The following is a 25,900-nucleotide window of genomic DNA, read 5'->3' as shown; positions in this document are numbered from 1 at the left end:
TCTAATTACTTCAATTAGACATATTCTACTGTGAAGATGTCTAAATAATAGATATGTTCTATTATTTTATTTTCTACTCTTCCCAAATTTCCTGGCTCTGTCTTTCAGACTTTATATTTTCTGTAATTGTATAATTTTTATTTAGTCTAAATACATAATCACTCTTGCTACACTAAAAACTTTGTTAATTCTGGTAAGTTAATAGCTACCATTTATTAAGTACATGTCACGTTCACTTATTTTCTAATTATGTAATATTATTAATTTAATCTTCATAGTACATACCGTTCTTGGTATTTTATCCTAATTATGAAAAGTATGAAACTAAAATGCTATCACAAGCTAATAAGAGGTACAGTTAGGAATTGAATCCCTAACATTTCACTGTATAGACAGTTTTGTAAACCACTATGCAAAAATACCTGTTCCCTCACTCTCTTCATGCTTCTCCATATTCTATTTTAACGCTACTTATTTTATTTGTCCAGGGTGATCCTGGTCATCCAGGTCTCAATGGAATGAAAGGAGATCCGGGTCTCCCTGGTCTTCCAGGATTCCCAGGTATTAAAGTGATATTTTCAACTTTCTTCTTATAACTATGTTTTGGGATGTGTCATGGTTCTGGTGGTGTACTATGAACTTTTATGAAATTTCTTTGTAGGCATAAAAGGACCCACAGGAGTACCTGGTTCAACTGGCCCTGAAGGGAATCCAGGACGTATGGGGCCCCCTGGTAAGTCTTATTCCTGGTGATATACCTGATACTAAAGACATGAAATAATTTGAAAGTTTACATTTGTTTGTATTTCGGTACAACCAGTAGTGCCAAATGCTTTGTTGCATTTCAATCTAGCTGTTAGTCTTCGTCCCCAACAATTGTAGAGAAATAGGTAATTCTCTTCCTCTACTTACAAATCTTCCAAGCTATATATGTTAATGGTTGTAATAGCGATATCAGATTTTTTTTCATTTGCAATAAAATTCATTTATTTTTTTATTTTTTTTTTAATTTATTTTTTTTTAATTTTTTTTATTTAAACACCTTGATTACATACATGATTGTGTTTGGGTTTCAGTCATAAAAGGAACACCACCCATCACCAGTGCAACATTCCCATCACCCAAGTCCCAAATCTCCCTCCTCCCCACCCAACCCCCGCCTGTACCCTAAACAGGCTCTACATTTCCCTCATACATTCTCAATATTAGGACAGTTCAAAATGTAGTTATTTCTCTAACTAAACTCATCACTCTTTGTGGTGAGCTTCCTGAGGTGAGCTGGAACTTCCAGCTCTTTTCTCTTTTGTGTCTGAAAATTATTATTACAAGGGTGTCTTTCATTTTTCTTAAAACCCATAGATGAGTGAGACCATTCTGCGTTTTTCCATCTCTCTCTGACTTATTTCACTCAGCATAATAGATTCCATGTACATCCATGTATAGGAAAATTTCATGACTTCATCTCTCCTGACAGCTGCATAATATTCCATTGTGTATATGTACCACAGTTTCTTTAGCCATTCGTCTGTTGAAGGGCATCTTGGTTGTTTCCAGAGTCTTGCTATAGTAAATAGAGCTGCAATGATATCAGATTTTTTAATGTAAGATTGTGCAGGACTAATCAGAATGCTTAATTGAAGTATCTGAGTGACATTACAGAGGTTAAAGTTCATGTCTTGAATGCAGCTGACTCTTGTTCAAGCCCTGAAACCACACGGTACCCTGATCATCTCTTGGTGGGACCCTGGAGGCCCCAAAGCACTATCATGATGATCAGGTAATCCGTGGCACCACAGGGCCCAAGCAGCATCACATATACTTCCTGTCATACTGAACTACGGGCCAGTGGTTTAAGAATTTCCAGGAGGGGCCTTAATAGGCAACCCTCCCCAAATAAATGTTCTTTGAAATTTACTGGATTTTATGCTGTCATAGTTGTTTGTACTGAGAGACATAATCTGTGAATTATGGCGTCCACTAAATTTTCCTCCTAGAACAACGGATCCCTTGACAAATACAAAGAAACTGTAAATGCTGTTCGAATCAAAATGGACTTGTCGTCTCCTGTTACCTGTGTTCATTGAACTGTAGTGCATTAGATGGTCTATTAACTGAATCGTACTTAAAGACTTGACAAGAGAAACAGTATACCTATTTTTTCATCAACACTTAAGGGAAGTCATTTGAATGAGATCATGGTAGTTTCCCAAGCAGATTTTTGTTAGACATAGCAATATTGTAGCATGTTTAACATATTATTCCTGCATTCATTCTTATTCTGATCTTTGTTCTCTCCAGCATGTATTCCTTTTGCTCTTTTCCCCTACTCACAAATTTTTGTTTGTGCCTCTTAGGTCCTCCTGGACTACCCGGCCCTTCAGGAAAGAGCATTATAATCAAAGGAGATCCTGGTCCACCTGGGGTCCCAGGCCAACATGGACTAAAAGGTCCACCAGGATTTCCAGGACCTCAAGGCTTACCAGGTACCAGTATGGATACTTATCTGTTTGAGGAAACTCACCTACTCTTCTTTTATCTTTCAGACCATATCTTCCCCCAAATAGGAGTCTTCACAACTAGTAAAATTCAAGATTACCATATATTCCCATTTAAATAAAAATTGCTATAACATAAGGGGTTTGCCAAGTTGTTCATATTACAGTTGTTTCAGACATTAAATATCCTAGTTTCCTCATTACCTTCACCCTCCGTCCTTCGCAGGCACAAAGTTACTTCATATTGTTTGTTACAACACAAAGGCAATTGCAATTATCAAATGTACATCAATAAAAGTAATAACTGTGATACCTGTTTTTGGTTTTTGGTTTTTAATTGCTTTATTTAAGCACCATGGTTAAAATGTTCTTCATTGTTTTGTTTCAGTCTTACAAAATACACTGTCATTGACTAGTGCACGCACTCTTCCTACCACTGATGCCTTCCATTTCCCTCCCACCCCTTAACCTCCTACCCCACCTTGCTCTAGGGCAGCTAGTTTGCCTTTCTTTCTCTTTCTCGCTCTCTTGCTCTCTCCCTTTTGACACTGTGCTTTGCATTATTGCTAGTGGGCTAATGGGAGGGTGCCTTGCCTGTGAGCTTCTCCACTTTCAGCACTGAGTTCTAGTCCAGAGCCATCATCAGTTCCAATTATCATTGCCATAGGAAACCCTTCTCTGTTTTAGCTATACTCACCGCTCTTTGTGGTGAGCTCTCTACTCTGGGCTGGACCTCCAGGGACCTCAAACTTTTTAAACAGGGGGCCAGTTCACTGTCCCTCAGACCATTGGAGGGTCTGACTGTAGTAAAAACAAAACTTATGAACGAGTTCTTATGCACACTGCATATATCTTCTTTTGCAATGAAGAAACAAAACAGATACAAATACAATATGGCCCGTGGGCCATAGTTTGAGGACCACTGTACCTCTACGTCTGTTGTCTCCAGGTAATATTAACATGCTAAGTCTTGTTTTTCTTATGTCTCACAAATGAGTGAGATTAGTCTATATCTATTTCATTTCCTCTGACTCATTTCACTCAGCATAATGATCTACATAAGTGTCCATCCATGTATAAGCAAATTTCATGGCTTCATTTTTCCTAATGGCTACATTTATGCTTTCTTATATTCCTGAGTCTTGGTTGTGCTTCGTTCAGTTCATTCCATGCTTTCTTTGAGTTCTTTGAACATCCTCCATATTCTCTAAATTTAGTTTTCATCTGAGAGGCTATATAGTTGGCTGGTACTTGTCAGGTTATCAGAGCTACCATCTTCATTTCTAAGCGTTGTTTCCCCATTGTCACGCTTCCAGTGTGGTGTTTTCTTTCTGCCATTCTGGGGTTTATTGACTAAGAGAAGTGCACTGCCATAGAGCAAAGCAGATAGGCCACACTCTCTGGCTCTGGCTCTCTGAGTGGGCCACGTTCATCTGGCTGGCGGTTCTATCCCCGGCACTGGTGGGCAGCTGAGTCCTTCCTCTATTTCTCTCCCTCTGAGTGGTCCACACTCACCTTGCTGGCAATGGGGTCCCACACGCCAGCAGGAGGTTAAGGCTTTTCTCCAGTTTTCTCTTTTTGTTTTTGTTTTTCAGCCATGTCCATTAGTGCTAAAGGGTTACTGCTAGCTCTGCACTCAGAGATTACTCCTGGAAGAGGGACCACATGGGATATCGGAGACTAAATCCCGGTTGGGTATGAGCAAGACAAATGCCCTACCCACTGTGCTACTGTGCTAACCCCTGTGATACCTCAAAATAGTGTTATTGAAGTCATTGTCTGAGCATTTCATTGGGCTGCTTGGTGCCAGTTGAGCCTTCTGTGTTATTGTTTTCACTCATTTACTTTGGTGTTCTGTGCAACTTTCCCATTAAATTTGACGTGAGGTACTGTACTGACAGTACTATGAAGTTCGGAGTTAGCATGTAGACACACAATTGTCTGTGCAGTCCAGAAGCTATGAAGCAGACAAAATTAGGTGGCTTGCCAGATTGCTGCATTTTCGTTGTGAAGCTAAGCTGGAGGGTGTTCAGGTTGGCAGCGGTCTGCTGTGATTTTAGGCAGAAAGGGGAATTTCTTTTCTACTTTCTGAGAAGGCCCCTGAAAAGGCTGCATGGTGTTCTTTTCAAGATTAGTTGTGGAACTGAACTGATTTTGCTAGCAAGATAGTGGGTGTGGGCATGGACCACTGGATTTTCCATTTGCATGGGGTGAGGAGTTGGGAGTGGAGAGAATCTTTCTGGCCCCATTCTAAGTATATGTTATTTAAAGGTGCAAGTTGGTGTACATTCTATGACTGAAACCCAAGTATAAAAATTTTTGTAAACCCAGTTATTAAATAAAGAAATTTATTTAAAAAATAAACAAATAAAGGGGATTACTGAAGCAAAGTGAATGTTTAAAATTTAGACCTTATGTTTTGTCCTAACTTTTACCTGGATTAATGATATGATCAAGTTGTGAAATTCAGTGACACTCAGGACCTTAAGTATGCTAGGTCAGTCTAGGTGTGATATTAATACATTCAAATTTTAAGATCATACTTCTGTTTCCTTCAGGTCCAATTGGCCTTCCAGGAGAACCGGGACGTAATGGACTCCTTGGCTTTGATGGTGCAGGAGGACACAAAGGAGACCCAGGTCTGCCTGGCCAGCCAGGTAAGATAAGTAAAACATTGCCACAGACACCAACCTTTCAGATGGGAAGACCTACAGACATATGGCCTCCAGTGCAGTATTAGTCAAGAGGAAGCAGCGCTACCTGAAAAATCTAATATTGGGGAAGATGGGAAAAATATATCATTGGACTAGCCAGGATAAGAAAAGCATAGGATTGTTTTATTTATGTATTTGGTATACTAGAAATCCAGTTTGGCTTCAAAGTGGGAATTTTTTAAGTATTCAGTGTATATTCTTCTGATAAAAATTAAATATGTTTATTTAAATTCAGTAATTTAAATTAGTAGTAGATTGAAAAACATATTTAATTAAAATATATATTTAAATAAAATTAGTAGTAGATAGAAAAGCATGTATTTAAACAGTTTTTTCTAGTGTATTGTCTCTTCTTTAAGCAAATGTATGCCTGCAAATAATTACCCAGACAGATTCACAGGTAAAGGTTTTTCAGAATTGAAGCTCGCCAACTGAGACTGATTGCAACCACACTCTTCCTTTCTTACTATTGAACAGAGCAACTAATAAGAAATTGGTCATGGAATCGGAACTCCTTAATACATAAAGAGACCAGTTTGCATATAGACTCCATCAGAAAGTGTCACTTTACTCAGGATTTAGTCACCCAGTATTTATAAATGTCAAATGTCATCAACCCATTCCAGGAGAAAAAAACTAAATCTCTTTGAGGGTAGGATCGGGATCTTATTTAGCTTTAAACTTTGATACCTTAATATGATTTTACAAACACCATAGATATTGGCTGTAATTAAATGCAGTTATATTTTGTTAGAAGTCATAATAGTGGATTGGAGTTTCCTTCATCTTGTGTATTAATGATTCCATGAAAATAGGTACCCGTGGCTTGGGTGGCCCACCTGGGCCTGATGGATTACAAGGTCCTCCAGGTCCACCTGGAACCTCCTTTTACAACCACGGATTCCTCATCACACGTCACAGTCAAACCACGGAAGTACCTCCATGCCCACCAGGAACTGCCAAGGTTTACGAAGGCTTTTCTCTTCTATATGTACAAGGAAATAAAAGAGCTCATGGTCAAGACTTAGGTAAGATCATACAACTTACTTGCTACTGTGCTTTTTTTTTTTTTGTGTTCTGTGATATAGCCTTAGTCAAAGTACATCTCTATTTTAGGGAGCTTCCAAATGAAAAGCATATCACGGCACTCTGAATTTTATATAGATAACTGTTTATTTTAAATGAAAAACATTAATTTGAGAAAAATGAAAAACATTTGTCTAATGATTCTCAGAGACAAAAATAGAGGAGGACTGAGGGTCCAGCTCCCGACATGAAACTCACCACAGGGATTATTTACTGCAGTCACAGAAATAATTACACTGAGTACTGTCATAACAAAATGTGACTGAATGAGGGAAGTAGAAAGTCTGGAAGTAGAAAGTGGCCAGCGTGGGGTGGAGAGGAGGAGACACTTGGGATATTGGTGATGGGAATGTTGCACTGATGAAGGGTTATATATATATGAAAAAAGAAAAAAAAAGAAAAAAACATTAATTATCTAGTGTGAAATACCATTCGAGACATAAAGCAAGGCTTTTTATAAAGGATCTTATTTACTTTTTGTTAGTTAGTTATTAGGGAGACTGGTCTTTGTATAGTACAACAGCTTGGGAGGGTTACCTCTTCTATGATACTAGTCTTTATAAAGAGTAAAGGTTAATTTCTGAAATTTGATCTAGATATAAATAATTATAATTATTATTTAATTATGCTGTTATAGTCCCCAAAATTAAGTACCCAAAGTTTTATTAAGATTTGCAGGAGTAGTTTAAAGCTATGAGTACAATATTTTTAAATTAATATCTTTATCTAAATACCTTGATTAAAACATGATTTTGCTTGGGTTTCAGTCATGTAAAGAACACACCCCCCCCCGTCACCAGTGCAACATTCTCATCACCAATGTCCCAAATCTCCCTCTTCCCCACCCCACACTCACCTGTAATCCACACAGGCTTTCTACTTCTATCATTCATGCACATTGTTATGATAGTTCTAAATGTAGTTATTTCTCTAACTGCACTCATCACTCTTTGTGGTGAGTTTCATGTAGTGAGCTGGAACTTCCAGCCCTCCTCTCTTTTGTCTCTGAAAATTATTGCAAGAATGACTTTCATTTTTCTTAAAACCCATAGATGAGTGAGACTATTCTGCATTTATCTCTCTCCCTCTGACTTATTTTATTCCATGTACATCTATGTATAGGAAAATTTCATAACTTCATCTCTCCTGACAGCTGCATAATATTCCATTGTATATATGTACCAGTTTCTTTAGCCATTCATCTGTTGAAGGGCATCTTAGTTGTTTCCAGAGTCTGGTTATTGTAAATAGTGCTGCAATAAATATAGGTGTAAGGAAGGGATTTTTGTATTGTATTTTTGTGTTCCTAGGGTATAACCCTGGGAGTGGTATAGCTGGATCGTATGGGAGCTCAATTTCCAGTTTTTGAAGGAATTTCCATATTACTTTCCATAACGGTTATACTAGATGGCATTCTCACCTGCAGTGGATAAGAGTTTTTTTCTCTCCACATCCCCACCAGCACTGCTTGTTCTCATTCTTTGTGATGTGTGCCAATCTCTGTGGCATGAGATGGTACCTCATAGTTGTTTTGATTTACATCTCCCTGATGATTAGTGATGTATATCATTTTTTCATGACTTTTGGCCATTTGTATTTCTTCTTTGTCAAAGTTCTGTCCATTTCTTCTCCCCATTTCTTGATGGGATTAGATATTTTTCTTGTAAAGTTCTGTAGTTCCTTGTATATTTTGGAGATTAGCCCCTTATCTGCTGGGTATTGAGTGAATAGTTTCTCCCACTCAGTGGGTGGCTCTTGTATCCTGGGCACTGTTTCCTTTGAGGTGCAGAAAATTCTCAGCTTAATATATTCCCATCTGTTAATCTCTGCTTTCACTTGTTTGGAGACTGAAATTTCCTCCTTGAAGATGCCTTTAGTCATAATGTCCTGGAGTGTTTTACCTATGTGTTGTTCTATATACCTTATTGTATCAAGTCTGATATCAAGGTCTTTAGGGTTTTCTAATTGATCATGTCATCTGCAAGCAGTGAGAGCTTGACTTCTTCCTTTCCTATCTGGATTCCCTTAATATTTTTTTCTTGCCTGATCGCTATAGCAAGTACTTCCAGTACTATGTTGAAGAGGAGTGGAGAGAGCAGACAGCCTTTTCTTGTACCGAAATTTAGATGGAAGGCTTTTAGTTTTTCTCCATTGAGGATAATATTTGCCTTTGGCCTGTGGTAGATGGCCTTGACTATATTGAGAAAGGTTCCTTTCATTCCCATCTTGCTGAGAGTTTTTTTTTTATCAAGAATGGATGTTGGACCCTATCAAATGCTTTCTCTATGTCTCTTGATATGATCATGTGATTTTTATTTTTCGTATTGTTGATGTTGTGTATTATGTTGATAGATTTATGGATATTAAACCATCCTTGCATTCCTAGGATGAAACCTACTTGATTGTAGTGAATGATCTTCTTCATGAGGCATTAGATCCTATTTGCCAGGATTTTGTTGAGGATCTTTGCATCTGTGTTCATCAAGGATATTGGTCTGTAGTTTTCTTTTTTGGCAGCATCTCTGTATGATTTTGGTATCAATGTGATTTTGGCTTCATAAAAGCTGTGCTGTTTGGAAGTGTTCTCATTTTTTCAATATCATGAGAGAGTCTGGCTAAGATTGGTAAGAGTCCCTCTTGAAAGTTTTGAAAGAATTCATTAGTAAATCCATCTGGGCCTGGGCTTTTGTTTTGGGCAGACATTTGGTTACCATTTTAATTTCTTCAATAGTGATGGGGGTGTTTAGATATGCTAAATCCTCCTTACTCAACCGTGGACGGTTATAAGAGTCCAAGAATTTATCCATTGCTTCCAGGTTCTCATGTTTAGTGGCCTAGAGTTTCTCAAAGTAGTCTCTGATTACCCTTTGAATCTCTGTAGTGATTTCCCCTTTTCATTTCTAATATAGGTTATCAAGTTTCTCTCTCTCTTTCTTTGTGAGTTTTACCAATGCTGTATCAATCTTGTTTATTTTTTCAAAAAAACAACCCCTACATTCGTTGATCTTTCAGATTATTTCTTTGGGTTTTCACTTAATTGATTTCTGCTATCAACTTTGTAATTTCCTTCTGTCTCCCTATTTTTGATTCCTTTTGTTGATCATTTTCTAATTTTATAAGCTGCATCATTAAGCTGTTTAAGTATGCCCCTTCTTCCTTCCTGATGTGTGCTTGCAAAGCTATAAATTTTCCTCTCAGGACTGTTTTTGCTGTATCCCATAGATTCTGATAGTTTGTGTCTTCATTGTCATTTGTTTCCAGGAAAGTTTTGATTTCGTCTTTGATTTCATCTCGGACCCACTGGTTGTTCATTGGTAAGCTGTTTAATTTCCAGTTGTTAAAGTATTTCTTCTGTGTCCCTTTGTAGTTCACATCCTATTTCAGAGCCTCATGATCAGCAAAGGTAGCCTGCAAAATTTCTATCCTCTTGATTTTATGGAGGTATGTTTTATGTGCCAACATGTGGTCTATTCTGGAGAATGACCCATGTACATTGGAGAAGAATGTATATTCAGGTTTCTAGGGATGGAATGTCCTATATTTATATCTACTAGTCCTCTTTCTTCCATTTCTCCTTTCAGGGCTAGTATATTTTTGTTGGTTTTCAATATGGTTGACCTATCAAGTGTTGACAGGGCCATGTTGAGGTCTCTCATCTATATTGTATTATTGATTTCTTCTTTCAAATTTGTCAATAATTGTATTCAATAATTTGCTGGTCTCTCATTTGGTGTGTATATGTTTAGTAGTGTGATTTCTTCCTGTTGCACATATCCTTTGATTAGTATGAAGTGTCCATCTTTGTCCCTTACAACTTTTCTGAGTTTAAAGTTGGTGTCATCTGATATTAATATGGCCACCTCAGCTTTTTTAAGGGTGTTGTTTGCTTGGATGATTTTCCTCCAGCCTTTGATTTTGAGTCTATGTTTGTTCTGACTATTCAGGTATGCTTCTTGTAGGCAACAGAAGGTTGGGTTTATCTTTTTGACCCATTTTGCCACTCTGTGTCTCTTTATTGGTGCATTTAGTCCATTAACATTGAGGGAGATGATTGTCATAGGATTAAATATCATCTTTGTGTCTAAGTTTGGTGTGTTTGTTGCTCTGTCTTGTCTTAAAGTAGACCTTTCAAATTTTCCTTTAAGGCTGGTTTTGCATCTGTGAAGTTTTTGAGTTGTTGCTTATCTGTGAAGCTATGTATCCTTCCTTCAAACCTAAACTTGAGTCGAGCTGGGTACAATATTCTAGGTGAAGCGTCCATTTCATTCAGTCTTGTCACAATATCCCACCACTGTCTTCTGGCCTTGAGAGTTTCTTGTGACATGTCTGCTGTGAATCTTATGGATGCTCTTTTTTTTTTTAGTTTTTGGTCCACACCCGACGGTGCTCAGAGGTTACTCTTGGCTGTCTGCTCAGAAATAGCTCCTGGCAGGCACGGGGGACCATATGGGACACCGGGATTCGAACCAACTACCTTTGGTCCTGGATCGGCTGCTTGCAAGGAAAACACCACTGTGCTATCTCTCTGGGCCCTATGGATGCTCTTTTGAATGTAATTTCCTTTTTTGATCTTGCTGCTTTCAGTATTTTATCTCTATCTGTAGAGATCATTGTGACTAGGATGTGTCTTTGGGTGTTTTTCTTTGGGTCTCTTTTAGCTGGTACTCTTCAGGCATGCAGGATTTGATTTCATGCAGTCTTTAGCTCTGGGAGTTTCTCTATGATGATGTCTTTGACTGTTGATTCTTCCTGGGGATCCCCTTCCTGGGCCTCTGGGACTCCAATGATTCTTATGTTTTTTCTGTTGAGTTTATCAAAAACTTCTATTTTCATCTGTTCACATTCTTTGAGTACTTTTTCCATTGTATGATCATTTGCCTTAAGGTTATTTTCCAGTCTCCTTTGCTGTATGGAGTTGTTCTGCATTTGATCTTCCAGTTCACTGATTCTGTCCTCGGTTGTTGTTACCCTGCTAGAGAGGCTGTCCATTGAGGTTTTCAATTGAGCTACCTTCTTTTTCAGATCTGTTATTTCAATTTCGAGTTTTTTGATTTCTGTCTTTGTGTTCTGTTCAACTAAAGCTATATTTTTTTTTATTTCCATGAGGATCCTCCATAATTCTATTCTAAACTCCTTATCTGAGAGGTTAATCAGATGGTTTTTATTTTTTGTGTCATCAGAGCTATCATCTTCATTTTCTGTGCATGGGGTTTGCCTACAAGGTTTCCCCACGGTCACACTTGTAGTGTGATTTTTTTTTTGCATGTTATGGTGGGGTTCATTCATTAGAAAGAGTGCATAGTCATGAAGCGAAGCAGGGCAGCTGTGCTCTTCTAGAGCCTCTAAGAGAGCGATTTTGCTGGGCCCTTCTCAGCCCACTCAGGAGACGTTCAGGACACAAAACAGTAGAAAAACAAGCACAGGCAACACTCATAGTCTTTCCCAATTGGTAATCCCACAGTAGGGGCAGATTACTCCAGCCTGACGTCACAGACAGGGAATCTGCCTTTCTGCAAGTTACTGCTATAGCTGGTTTTCGCCCTCAGACTCAGTGTTTCTTGGCTTTTTGCCCGAGCAACTCTAGGAAAGCGATTTTTCTGGGCCCTTCTCGGCCCACTCAGGAGAGGTTCTGGACACGGGATAGTAGAGCAACACACACAGGAGCCATGCACAGTCTCTCCCAATTGGTAATCATACAGCAGGGGCAGATGTCTGATGTCACAGAGGACTTGCTTTACCAAGTAAAATATTTTTATATAAAATCATTTAAAATTTATCAATACATTAGTTCTATACTAAAGTAAGTAGTTTCATTTATGAAATAAGAATATGCTGATGATTCTCAAAGCTACTTTAAATCCACAAAATTTTCTAAAATTTTTGCTTCTGATTTTGAGAACCTTGCTTGACCTAAGTCTACTAGTAGATAAATATCTTCCGTAGGTAAGTATGCTTTTATCTCCATAGAAACACTTAAGATAATCATTTGTTTTCTACATTCCTGGAGCTTATCTGATACAGATACTTACTCCTGTTATATATATTTGTTGGATGATGGCACACAGCTAATCAGGTGAATGCATGTCAGTATCCAAAACAATCTTAGATAAATATCCTTTGATTAAGTCCTTTGGCCTACAAATATAATATAAGACCTAAGCAAAAGTCAAGGTAAAACATATAGTCAACTCAGCAATACAGTTAATATATAACATGACATGAAAGAAAATTATGAAAGATATTTTCCACAAAGTAACACAGGGAAAATTTTAAGTATGGTGAAATAGAGGAAGGTACCTGAAGAGGAATTTAAAAGTGTTACATTTGGGCAGTATAGTAAGGTTAAAACACTTACATAGACATAGTTGATCCTGCTTCTATTTAAGCACTGCATATTGTTGCCCCTCACAGGAACCACTAAGAATGACCCTTGAATACAGAGCTATGAAGAAGCCCTGAGCACTGTTACTTATGTTCAAAAATTGAAAACCCAAAACTAAAACTGTCAGTTGTTGTTCAGATTTGCAATTGTCCCTAGACTAAAGGAGATCTCAAGATACAGACTGGAAATGTGTTGAACGACAATAGTGCAGCCTGAAGAAACAACACTGGCAAGGTTACATAGACTCTCCTGTCCAGACTGCATTACTTAATATTCACCAAAAGATATATGCCCAAAAGACAAATATGCCACCAGTTTTAAAAGTGTGGAAGAATATGAACTACTAACTGCAACAAATATCTACATAAATTATAATGTATGTCCTGCTTTTAATTGGTAATATGGGTATATGTCCAAAAAAGATTTTTGTCTTTTCGTTTACTGATGTGCTATATGATATTGATTGATTTGCATATACCGAACCATCCTTTAATTCCCAAGATGAAACCCACTTGGAAATGAAGTGTAATTTTTGATACACCATTGGATTCAGCTTGCTAAAATTTTGTTGAGGATTTTACATCAATGCTCATCAGTGAGATTGGCGACTTTGGGGAATCAGTGCAGTGTTAGCTTCATAGAAGTAGTTAGGGAGGGTTCCCATCTCTTTGATATTTTGAAAGAGTTTAAAATCAATGGTAGTGATTCTTTTCTGAATGTTTGATAAAATTAACACATAAATCAACCAGGTACTGGACTGTTATTCTTCTATTTGTGGTTATTTTGGGGGAGGGGCCACACAGTAGCGTTCAGAGATTAATCCTGATGCTACACTGAAAAATCAGCCACAAGCAAGGCAAACAAACACCCTACCCACTATGTGTTATCACTCCTGCCCTGGACTTTTATTCTTGGGGTGATTCGTAATTACTATTTGAATTTTCCCTTGCTTGTGAATTGCCTGTTTATGCTACCTACTTTCTTCTCATTCAGTTTTGAGAGATTAGGTTTCCAGAAATCTGTACATTTCTTCTAGGTTCTTTAGCTTAACAACAGTACAGTTGTTCATAATAAGCTCTCATGAGTTGTAGGGTTTCTGAAGATTTTGTTGTAATTTCTCTTTCACTACTTATCCAAATTATTTGGGCATTTTCTCTATTTTTCCTTGTGATTTTGTCTTTCTGGTTTAGACTTTCAAAAAGAAACTCCTGGTTTTATTGATTTTTTTTGCATTACTTTTTTGTTTCTATATCATTGATTTCTGCTCTGGTTTTTATTATTTCTTTTTTCATCTGTGTTTTGGTTCGCTTGTTGGTTGATTTCCAGATATTTACAGTGTGCCATTATGTTGTTGAATTTTATCTTTCTATTCTCTCCTTATGTAGGCCTGTATCTATATGAGTTTCCCCCTAATTATTGCTGTTGTTGTGTTCCATTGATTTTGGTAACTTTCATCTTAATTTCATTAGTACCAAGCTATCTCTTTATTTTCCTTGATTTCCTCTTTGATCCAGCCATTATTGAAGGGGATATCATTTAGTCTCCAGATATTAGATTTTCTCCACATCCTCTTTTTACAATCAGTCTCAATTTCTGTAGCATTGTAGTCTGATGTGTCATCTGGTAGGATTCTTGTTTTGAATTTTTGTAAGTTATATTTATGCACTAAAATGTGATCTATCTTAGAGAATGTTCCATCTATACAACAGAATAATGTATATTCATGATTAAATTCCTCAGCAAAATAGGTACAGAGGACCTATCCTCAAGATATTAACAGCTATAAACAAAAAGCCCATAGCAAACATTATTCTTCATGGTGCAAAACTGAAAGCATTCTCACAGAGGTCAGGCATAAAGCAAGAATGGTCTATTATCTCAGCTCTTACTTAACATAGTGTTGGTATTCATGGCAACAGCAATCAGGCAAGAAAAGAAAATAAAAGGGATACAAATTGTAAAAGTGGGATTCAAACTATCTCTATTTGCAAATGACATGATATATATAGATATATATAGATATATATATACCTAAAGGGTCCAGAGAAAGCTCATAGAAACAATAAATCATTACAGCCAAGGGATCAGCTTTCAATACAGGATACTGAAAAGCATTCCTTTATACAAATAATGACTGCTCTGACCAAAAAGATTCAAAGAGTCTATCCCATTTAAAATAGTGTCAAAAACCATCAAGTACTTAGGAATCAACAAAAGAGGAGAGAGACCTATGTCAGTAAAACTTTAAAACACTTAAGAAATTTAAGAAGACAGTGAAAATGGAAAACATTCCATGCTTATGAATTAGAAGAATCAATGTTCTGAAAATGACCATCTTACTTAAACTACTACATAAATTCCTTGCAAGCCCTACCCCAAATCAGATGACATTCTTCGGGGACTTATTACAGTAAATTATAGTTTTGAGCAACCATAAAACACCTGGTGTAGCCAAAAACATATTGAAGAACGAGAAACTGGGAGAAGTCTCTTTACCTAACTTAAAGGCATACTACAAAGCCATACCAATCAAAACAGCATGGCATTGGAACAAAGACTTTTAGACCAATGTGTCTGAAAAGAATTTCCAGTGACAAAACCCAAAATATTGTCAATTAATTTTTGATAAAGAAACCAAGAATTTGAACTAGAATATTGATAGTCTCCTTGACAAATGGTATTGGAACAATTGGAAAACTGCATGTAAGAAATTAAAGATTGGGCCCGGAGAGATAGCACAGCGGCGTTTGCCTTGCAAGCAGCCGATCCAGGACCAAAGGTGGTTGGTTCAAATCCCGGTGTCCCATATGGTCCCCCGTGCCTGCCAGGAGCTATTTCTGAGCAGACAGCCAGGAGTAACCCCAGAGCATCACCGGGTGTGGCCCCAAAACCAAAAAAAAAAAGAAATTAAAGATTGATTCATATCTTACACAAAAGTCAATTCAAAGTAGATCAGAGACCTTGAGATTAGATATGAATCCATAAAATTAATTGAGGAAAGCATAGGCAGAACATAACAAGACTTAGACCTCAAAAGAGTTTTCAATATTAAGATGCCAGTGGCAAGGGCTATAGAATCAAATATGAATAAATAGTACTACACCAAACTAAAAAGTTTCTGTGTGGCAAAAAAATGGGCGCAAATTAAATATAGCTGACTGAGTGGGAGAAAATATTTGCACTCAAAAATCAAATAAAGTTTTGATATCTAGATATGCAAATTACTTACAAAGGTTAACCCCACAAAAACCTAAAATTCCCATAAAAATCGGAAGAAGAAATGAGCAGACACTTTGGAGAGAGACCAACAGATGGCCAACAGGCTGATGAAAAATTGCTCACTATCATTTACAATTAGGGAAATCCAAATAAAGACAACTAAGAGATGTCTTCTTACACCAGTGAGGATAGAACAATCAAGCAGTTGGGAATAATCTATGCTGGCAGGGATGAGGTGATAAAGAAACTCGCAGCCTCTGCTGATGGGAATGCTTCCTGGTCCAACCCCTATGGAAACTAGTATGGATGGACTAAGATTCAATCTGCCACATGACCCAGTCTGTCAGCAAAACAACTTTTTGGTGTCCTCACAACAGAAAAACACTGATCCAAAAGAATGCATGCATACCACTCTACACTGCAGTATTCAGTCAAATAGGTAAGAGTTGAAATCAACCTAGATGGCCAACAATAGATATGTGTGTCATATACAATAGAATACTACATAGCTTTAAGGCATAATTCTATCATGCAACTTACTGCAACATGGATGGAACCTGAAGATATTTGTTAAAGTAAACCAGAAGAAGGAAAAATGCAGAGTGATATAACTTATATGAGGTATGTGGCAAAATAACTGCATGAAGAAATGTAATTAAGCAAATGAAAGTTGTCTGAACCCATTGGCCCAGAGTATAGTGAGGAGAAGGAAAGAAATGAGTAAAAAATAGGAGAAATGCAAATATCAAAGGATGGGGACAGGGGCCAAGAGATTTCTGGAGCATTGGTGGTATTAACCAAGGACAGAACTAAATATCCAAGCCAATGTCAACAACGATGAAATCAAGAGACCCATACTTTAATAATCAAAACTTAAAATATGCATGTTATACTGTCATGCTGGGTTATAGGTTTGGGGGAATGGAATGTACTCTGGGAGCATTGGAGGGTGGTCTACGCTAGAATTGGGATTGGCCCTGAAACCCAACTATGAAAAACTTTGTAAATCAAATGTTTCAATAAGAAATAAGGTTTTTGCTCATGGATTGGGAGAATGAACATCATTAGATGTCAATACTTTCCAAAGCATTGTACAGATTTAATGCAATCCCTCTAAGGATACCCGTGACATTCTTTAAAGCAGTGGATCAAACATTCCTAAAATTCTTCTGGAACAATAAACCCCCATGAATAGCTAGAGCAACCCTTGGACAAAGGAATATGGGAGGCATCGCTTTCCCCAACTTTAAATTGTATTACAAAGCTATAGTCATTAAAACAGCATTATATTGGAATAAAAACAGACCCTCAGATCATTGGAATACGTATTCAAAGAATGTGCCCCAGATATACAATCAACTAATTTTTGATAAAGGGGAAATGAATGCAAAATGGAGCAAGGAAAGCCTCTTCAGCAAGTGGTGTTTGGACAACTGGTCAGCCATTTGCAAAAAAGCAAAATCAGATCTCCACCTAACACCCTGCACAAAGGTCAAATCCAAATGGATTAAAGACCTTTATATCAGACCCAAAACCATAAGATTTATAGAACAGCATGTAGGTAAAACACTCCATAACATTGAGTCTAAAGGAATCTTCAAGGAGGAAACATCACTCTCCAAATAAGTCGAAGCAGAGATAAAGAGATGGGACTATATTAAAATGAGAAGCTTCTGCACCTCAAAAGAAATAATACCTAAAATACAGAAGCCACCCACAGAATGGGAGAAGCTATCCACCCAATACCCAGCAGATAAGGGGATAATATCAGAGATATAAAAGGTACTGACAGAACTTAACAAGAAAAAAAATCTAACCCTATCAAAATATGGGAAGAAGAATTGAATAGACAATTTCTCAAAGAAGAAATATAAATGACCAGAGGCACATGAAAAAATGTTCCACATCACTAATCAGGGAGATGCAAATCAAAACAACTATGAGTACCATCTCACAGAGATTGGCGCACATCACGAAGAATGACACCAATCAGTGCTGGTAGGGATGTGGAGAGAAAGGAACTTTCATTCACTGCTGGTTAGAATGCTGTCTAGTCAAGCCTATGGAAAACAATATAGAGAGTCCTCAAAAGTCTGGAAATTGAGGGCTAGGGTGATAGCACAGCAGTAGGGCATTTGCCTTGCACACAGCCAATTCAGGACGAATGGTGGTTCAAATCCCGGCATCCCATATGTTCCCCTGTGTGCCTGCCAGGAGTGATTGCTGAGTGCAAAGCCAGGAGTAACCCTGACTGCCACCAGATGTGACCTAAAAACCAAAAAAAAAAAAACTGGAAATTGAGTTCTCATATGATCCAAGCCCTACCACTCTTAGGGATATACTTTGGGAACTCTAAAATGCAATACAAAAATTCCTTCCTTCCTCACACCTATATTCATTGCAGCGCTATTTACAAGAGCCAGGCTCTGGAAACAACCAAGATGCCCTTCAACAGATGAATGGCTAAAGAAACTGATACATATACACAATGAACTATTATGCAGCCATCAGGAGAGATGAAGTCATGAAATTTTCCTATACATGGATGTACATGTACATGTATTATGCTGAGTGAAATAAGTCAGAAGGCGAGAGAGACACAGAATCTATTTTAAGAAAAATAAAAGACAGTATTGAAATAATTTCCAGAGATGAGGGCCCTAAGGACCAGCTCACAATATGAAGCTCACCACAAAGAGTGGTGAGTGCAGTTAGAGCAGTAACTACACTGAGGACGTTCATGCAATGCCATTGTGTGAGGGAGTGGAGATGGGGGCATTGGTGATGGGAATTAAAATATAAGGTTGTATTTACTATCTAAGATATCCATACTAGTTTCTCTTTGAAAGATTGTTTTAGTTCTTTAGAAGAAATTAAAGCATCATCATCATCATCATCATGCAATCCTTTGTCGTTTTCTCTTCAATTTTTCCATAGGAACTACTGGTAGCTGCCTACGTCGCTTCAGTACTATGCCTTTCATGTTCTGCAACATTAATAATATTTGCAACTTTGCTTCAAGAAATGACTTTTCTTACTGGCTTTCCACCCCAGAGCTCATACCAGTAAGCATGGAGCCCTTGAAGGGCCAGAACATTAAGCCATATATTAGTCGGTAAGCTATTGATAGAGCATTGTTTGATTTGGGGGCAAAACCCATACGTAATCAGGGCTTTCTCCTGGTGGAACTCCAGGGAGCATAAGGAGTACTAGTTTCAAACCCTGCTTGTCCCCATGCAAGTCAGGTACCATACCCACTATGCTACCTCCATACCCCAACATTATGCTATATCTTTTACCTTTTAGCAGAACCCTGCGAGTTTCACTTATCACAAGTGAGTCCAGAGCTAATGATAATTATTTTCATGATAGGTAGAAAATGGATGCCATTATACTAGTCAGTTTATATTTACTTGGAATCTGGCTTTAATCAGCTCCCTGTCATATAAGAAAGACATAAAAAGGAAAAGGACAGCACTGTGTCACATGCTTTCTTTGTAAGTTGTTTACATTCTCCCCTTTCCTTACAAGGTGCGCTGTATGTGAAGCTCCAGCTGTGGTCATTGCAGTTCATAGTCAAACCGTTCAAATTCCCCATTGTCCTCCAGAATGGGATTCTCTCTGGATTGGTTATTCCTTTATGATGGTATGAAATGCTTTGCCTTCACCTTGTCATCCATAGTTAACTATCCCGGGCATCTACATATTTCCAGTGTAATGAATACTTGCAAATAGCTTCTCCAAAACACTATTTTTTATGGCTTTTTTTTTGGTGTTTGGGCCACACCTGGTGATGCTCAGGGGTTATTCCTGGCTCTTTGCTCAGCAATCGCTCCTGGATTGGTGGACCATATAGGATGCCTGGGGATTGAACCATGGCCTGTCCTAGGTCAACCACTTGCAAGGCAAACACCCTACTGCTGCGCCACCACTCTGGCCCCTTCCGTCACAAATTTTTTAGAAAATAACTTTTATAATTTTACTGTTATTCTTGTTAGGAACCTTTGATGTGGCTCTTATTCTTTTTTCTCTGGCCCTGGCTCTTTTCTCAAATTATAATTTTAATCAAACTCAATGCAGATTTTTGGGTATTCACCAAGGTATTTTGGATCATTGTATTTCTATTTGTCTTTCTAGCACACAAGTTCAGGTGCAGAGGGTTCAGGTCAAGCCCTGGCTTCTCCTGGGTCCTGCTTGGAAGAGTTTCGCTCCGCTCCCTTCATTGAATGTCATGGGAGAGGTACATGCAACTACTACTCCAACTCCTATTCCTTTTGGTTGGCGACTGTGGATGTGTCAGACATGTTCAGGTATAGTGATTAAGGCTTTAATTTATTTAAGATCCTAATATTCCTTTAGAGATACTATGGAATAATGGAAATTTATGAATCCATGGATGGTGCATGCCCAACAAATGTTAGGAATCTAGTGGACTATAGCCTTTATTATTGCCTCCTGCCCTGATTCAACTTAGAAAAACATACTTGGCTAATATTAGGTTCACATGATTGAGATGGGATGGTAGAAATCTTTCAGCAGCAAAACAAAGCAAGTAAAGTTTCTGTAACTCAATAATGAGAAAACAGCTGTGCAAGGAATTGTGAGACTACGTTGATGATTGAAGCTCTAGTCAATTTGTATTTTCCCAACTCATCTAGTATTCTTTAACGGGAAATTTTTATGGGCCTGATAATTTTTTTAAATTAATAAGACCATGTGCCACATACCTCAGGATATTTCAAAATATTGGGGTTAGTTTAAATTTATATGTTGCTTCTCTTTTTCAATTCTTGATAATTTTCTTACATAATTTCTCTAAATAATTCTTATTGTAGTTTTTCAAACCAAGTGCTCAGGTTCTCATTAATGTAGAGTTTTTAGAATAAGATATAAGATAATGATTTTGATAATATATAGGTATTATTATATAGAGAGATTATATATACATAAAGATAATAATGATGGTGAAAGAATCAAAAAGGTTTTCATTACCATACCAGTTACTATATTGGATCACATTACTCATTCATTTATCTTTGATCATACCAGTTATTATATTAGATCACATTGCTTAAAAGTCAATCATTGAATCATCAGTATAAATTAAATACAAACAGATGGGGTATGATATTGAAATGAAATAAATTGAAATGCCTTAAGTTTTTGTTATTTAAACCATTGTGATTTAAAACATTCATAGTGGGGTTTCATATATACAATATTTCAGAACCTGTCTCACCACTAGTGTCAAACCTTCTTTTACTGATATTCCATGTCCATGCCACACCCCCGCTCAAGCCAGTCATTATAATGGGCACTTTTTAAAGTTTGGTTAACATTTTGGTATCATTACTTTATTTTTTATATTATCTTTATTTAAGCACCTTGATTACAAACATGATTGTAGTTGGGTTTGTCATAAAAAAGAACACCCCCCTACACCAGTGCAACATTCTCATCACCAATAAATAACCCCAATCTCCCTCCTTCACTCCCACCTGAATTTGAGATAGGCATTCTACTTCTCTCACTCATTGACATTGTCACCATACTTGTCAGTGTAGTTATTTCTCTAACTTCACTCACCACTCTGTGGTGAGCTTCATATCGTGAACCTGTTCTTCCAGCCCTCATCTCTATATTATTACAATAATGTATTTTATTTTTCTTAAAACCCACAGATGAGTAAGACTATTCTGTGTCTATCTCTCTTCTTCTGACTTATTTCCTCAGCATAATAGATGTACATCCACATATAGGACTTCATCTCTCCTGATGGCTGCATAATATTCCATTGTATATATGTACAAGTTTCTTTAGCCATTCATTTGTTGAAGGGAATCTGGGTTGTTTCCAGAGTCTGGCTATTGGAAAGAGTGCTGCAACAAATATAGGTGTGAGGTAGGGTATTTTTTGTGTTCCTAGGATATATCCCTAGGAGTGGTATAGCTGGATCATATGGGAGCTCAATTTCCGCTTTTTGAGGAATCTCAAAGGCTGGACTAGAAGGCTTTTCCACCAGCAGTGAATGAAAGTTCCTGCCTCCCCACATCCCTGCCAGAACTGATTGTTCTTGTTCTTTGTTATGTGTGCCAGTCTCTGTGGCTTGAGATGGTACCTCATAGTTGTTTTGATTTGCATCTCCCTGATGATTAGAAATATAGAGCATTTTGTACTTTTTAGACATTTGTATTTCTTCTTTAAGAGAAGTGTCTTCATTTCTTCTTCCCATTTTATGATAGGGGGAGATATTTTTTGTTTAGTTCTGTCAGCACCTTGTATATCTTTGATATTGGCCCCTTATCTTATGGGTATTGGGTAGATAGCTTCTCTCATTCTGTGGGTGGCTTTTGTATCCTAGGCACTATTTCCTTTGAGGTGCAGAAGCTTCTCATTTTAATGTAGTCCCATCTGTTTATCTACACTTCCACTTGTTTGGAGAGTGATATTTCCTCCTTGAAGATGTCTTTAATCTCAATGGCATGAAGTGTTTTACCTACATGTTGTTATATATACCTTATGGTTTTGGGTCTGATATAAAGGTCTTTAATCCATTTGGATTTGACCTTTGTGCAGGGAGTTAGGTGGGAGATCTGATTTTTTTTTTTTTTTTTGCAAATGGCTGACCAGTTGTCCAAACACCACTTGCTAAAGAGGCTTTCCTTGCTCCATTTTGCATTTCTTGCCCCTTTATAAAAATTAATTGATTATAATTTCTGGGGCACATTCTCTGAATTCTCGAGTGTATTCCACTGATCTGAGGATCTGTATTTATTCCAGTATTTTGCTGTTTTTTTTTTTTTTTTTTTGGTTTTTGGGTCACACACAGCACTGCTCAGGGGTTATTCCTGGCTCCATGCTCAGAAATTGCTCCTGGCAGGCACAGGGGACCATATGGGATGCCGGGATTCGAACTGATGACCTCCTGCATGAAAGGGAAACGCCTTACCTCCATGCCATCTCTCCGGCCCCGTACCTTGCTGTTTTAATGACTATAGCTTTGTAGTACAATTTAAAGTTGGGGAAAGTGATGCCTCCCATATTCCTTTTCCCAAGGGTTGCTCTAGCTCTTCGCCGGTGTTTATTTTTCCAAATGAATTTCAGGAATGTTTGATCCACTTCTTTGAAGAATGTTATGAGTATCTTTAGAGAGACTACATTAAATCTGTACAATACTTTGGAGAGTGTTGCCACTTTATCGATGTTAATCCTACCAATCCATGAGCAGGGCATGTGTCTCCATTTTTTTGTTCCATTTTCATTACTTTATTGATGTTGACTCTTAGATATTTAGTTCTGTCTTTCTTAACAATGCGTCTGAGAACCCCCTTAGTCCCTGTCTGTTATCATTTATATGTTTCTCCACCCCCAGTCAGTTTCTTTTTTCTCCTCACTATATTCTGGGGTCTAGACTGTTCTTGACAACCCTTATTTAAACCATTTAATTTCTTCATACAGTTATTCTAAGTACCATATATGAGTGATATCATACTGTATGTATCCTTCTTATTCTGGCTTACTTTCCAGAAGTAGTTCCGAGTCCATCAAATTGCATGATTGCATGATTCCTTATAGCGGTGTAGTGTTTCATTGTGTATACATGCCATATCTTCATGATCCACTCATCTGTTAAACATCTAGGCTGATTCCAAATCCTATTTTTAGTGCTGGATTAATAGCAGTGTGCACATATCCTTTTGGATTAGTGTTTTTCTGTCCTGGGGATAGATACCCAAATAAAGGATTTTTGGGTCATATGAGAGTTCTATTATGAATTTACTGAGTCCTTCATACTGTTTTTCATAGGAGTTGACCAGGTAGCATACCCACCAACAGTGGGTCAGAGTTCCTTTTTTCATCACATTCCTGCCATCACAAATTGTTCCGTTATTTTTGACATGTGCCATCCTCACTGGTATAAAATGATATCTCATAGTTGTTTTTATTCGGATTTCCTTAATTATAAGTGATGAGTATTTTTCTATGTGCCTATTGGTCTTCCTCAGAGGTATCTGTTCATTTATTCTCCCTATTTTAATGGGGTTTTCAGATTTTGTAAGATTAACCTTTGTGAGTATATTGTGTATTATAGATATCAATCTTTTATCTGAAGTGTTGAATACCAATATTTTCTCCCACTAGCTGTTTTTTAATTTTAGTCCATGTTTCTTTTGTCAAACAAAAACTTTTTAGTTTAGTCCCATTTATTCAGATTTGATGTTATAGTCTTTGCCGTTGGCATCATATCATTGAAGATACTCCTTAGTCATCTAGGTCTTGTTATGTTATGCCTATGTCCTCCTCAGTGTATTTTACGATTTTATATCTGATCTCAAGGTCTTTGACCTACTTTGAATTGACTTTTGTGTAAAGTATGAGGTATGGATCCAGCTTTAATTTCTTACACGTGGTTATCCAGTTGTTCCAACACCATTTGTTAAAGAGGCAGTATTTATTCCATTTTATGCCTCAGCTCCTTTGTCAAAGATTAATTGTCCATATACTTGAGTGTTTGACACTAGATATTCTATTCTGACCCATTGATCTGAAAATGTTTTTGTTCAACTACTTTTCTGTTTTGATCGCTATATCTTCGTAGTACATCTTCAAGTTGTTGAGATGCCTCCCTGTTTCTTATTTTTCAGTATGCTTTTGAAATGCTTTTTATTTTCATATCCCACAAATGAGTGCTCTCATTTATGTCTATCCTCTCTCTCTGACTTATTTAAATATACATAATACTCTCCAGATCCATCTATGTATAAACAAATTTCATGGCTTAATATTTTCCTAACAGCTGCATAGTCTCTAATATTTTTTTTCAGATTCTTGTACATAGGCATTCAAATTTTTTTCTGCTTTGTGTTTTGTGATCTTTAGGTCATTTTCACAGGAGAGATATTACAAGATAGATGGGAGCTCAATTTTTAGTATTTTTTGATGAATGCCAATATTGTTTTCCAGAAAGGCTTATATCTCACAGTACCAAAAATGCTTATGTCTCATGGTGATTTAATTAAAGAATTTGCTTATTTTATTTTTTTTTAAATTAAGGAATGGGATAAATACAGTATCATCTCTCTCATGTGCTGGATTTGCAGATACACAGCAAGGTAGACACAAAGAGCCAAAAGCAACACAATAGAGGAATTGACCAAAAACACTGACTTGAGGGGTTGTTGACAGACACAGGCACTGGATGGAGGTCTTGGGAAAGGGAGGTGGTACACTGCTGATGAATGCTAGTGTATCATTTATGAACTCATTAATAATATTGTAAATCATATTACTTTGATCATTATAAAAAGTAAAAAATTTGAGATATCCTAAAAGGTTAATATTGTTGCCTTTTTTTTTCTTTCCTAGAATACCTCATTCAGAAATACTGAAAGCAGGAGACTTGAGAACACATATTAGCCGATGTCAAGTGTGTATGAAGAAGACATAACGTTTTGAAGAATGCTTGTGGTTTTAAACGCTGATATATTATATATACATATAGATGTATATATAAAATTTCCAGTGTGCATTATCCAAAGTCCTGTATCTATCATTGCTGTCACTAATGGTGCTACTATATCTGACCAAAAGAACATGCTGGATAGTAACCACAAAGATTTAAATGTACTTCAACTGTGTCAGAGCAAGGTCTCCATTCTGCATAAGACATAAGAAAATCAATTTACTTTATGGATCCACTATGACTTTCTCCAAGATTATAAGAAGAATATTATATATTTTCTCTAATAACTAAGATAACAGATTAAATTTTCAATTAAGAGAATAATCTCACTTTGTATAAGGGCACAGTTTGGGGGAAGAATTATTTTATGGTGCTAATAATCCTATTGTATCCCAGGTTTTTAATATAAAAGTATTAAACTTATTCTGCTCCATAATAATGTATATTTCATGTTAATGGCCTTTTAGCTCAAAATGTTGACTTACTTACATGTGACTTGGTTTGAATCACTTTTTATTAAAAAATGCAGCAAAATTAAGAC

At 37.1% G+C, this 25,900-nt stretch overlaps 1 protein-coding gene across 1 annotated transcript in view; it reads left to right on the top strand.

Moving 5' to 3' along the window:
- COL4A5 (collagen type IV alpha 5 chain) overlaps positions 1-25,442 on the top strand; it is a 154,362-nt gene extending 128,920 nt beyond the window's left edge. Inside the window, exons 43-51 of the mRNA XM_049767039.1 lie at positions 489-561; positions 662-733; positions 2,355-2,483; positions 5,054-5,152; positions 6,025-6,237; positions 18,834-19,011; positions 19,428-19,542; positions 20,034-20,206; positions 25,263-25,442. Of these exons, the coding sequence (XP_049622996.1) occupies positions 489-561; positions 662-733; positions 2,355-2,483; positions 5,054-5,152; positions 6,025-6,237; positions 18,834-19,011; positions 19,428-19,542; positions 20,034-20,206; positions 25,263-25,344 (1,134 nt within the window). The 3' untranslated portion in view covers positions 25,345-25,442. The remainder of the gene's footprint in view (positions 1-488; positions 562-661; positions 734-2,354; positions 2,484-5,053; positions 5,153-6,024; positions 6,238-18,833; positions 19,012-19,427; positions 19,543-20,033; positions 20,207-25,262) is intronic.
- The last annotated feature ends 458 nt before the right edge of the window (positions 25,443-25,900 follow it).

This window comes from Suncus etruscus, chromosome X (genome assembly GCF_024139225.1).
Source record: "Suncus etruscus isolate mSunEtr1 chromosome X, mSunEtr1.pri.cur, whole genome shotgun sequence".
Taxonomy (NCBI): Eukaryota; Metazoa; Chordata; class Mammalia; order Eulipotyphla; family Soricidae; genus Suncus; species Suncus etruscus.
Note: the sequence above shows the minus strand (reverse complement) of the source record. Positions and strands in the feature narration are given on the sequence as shown.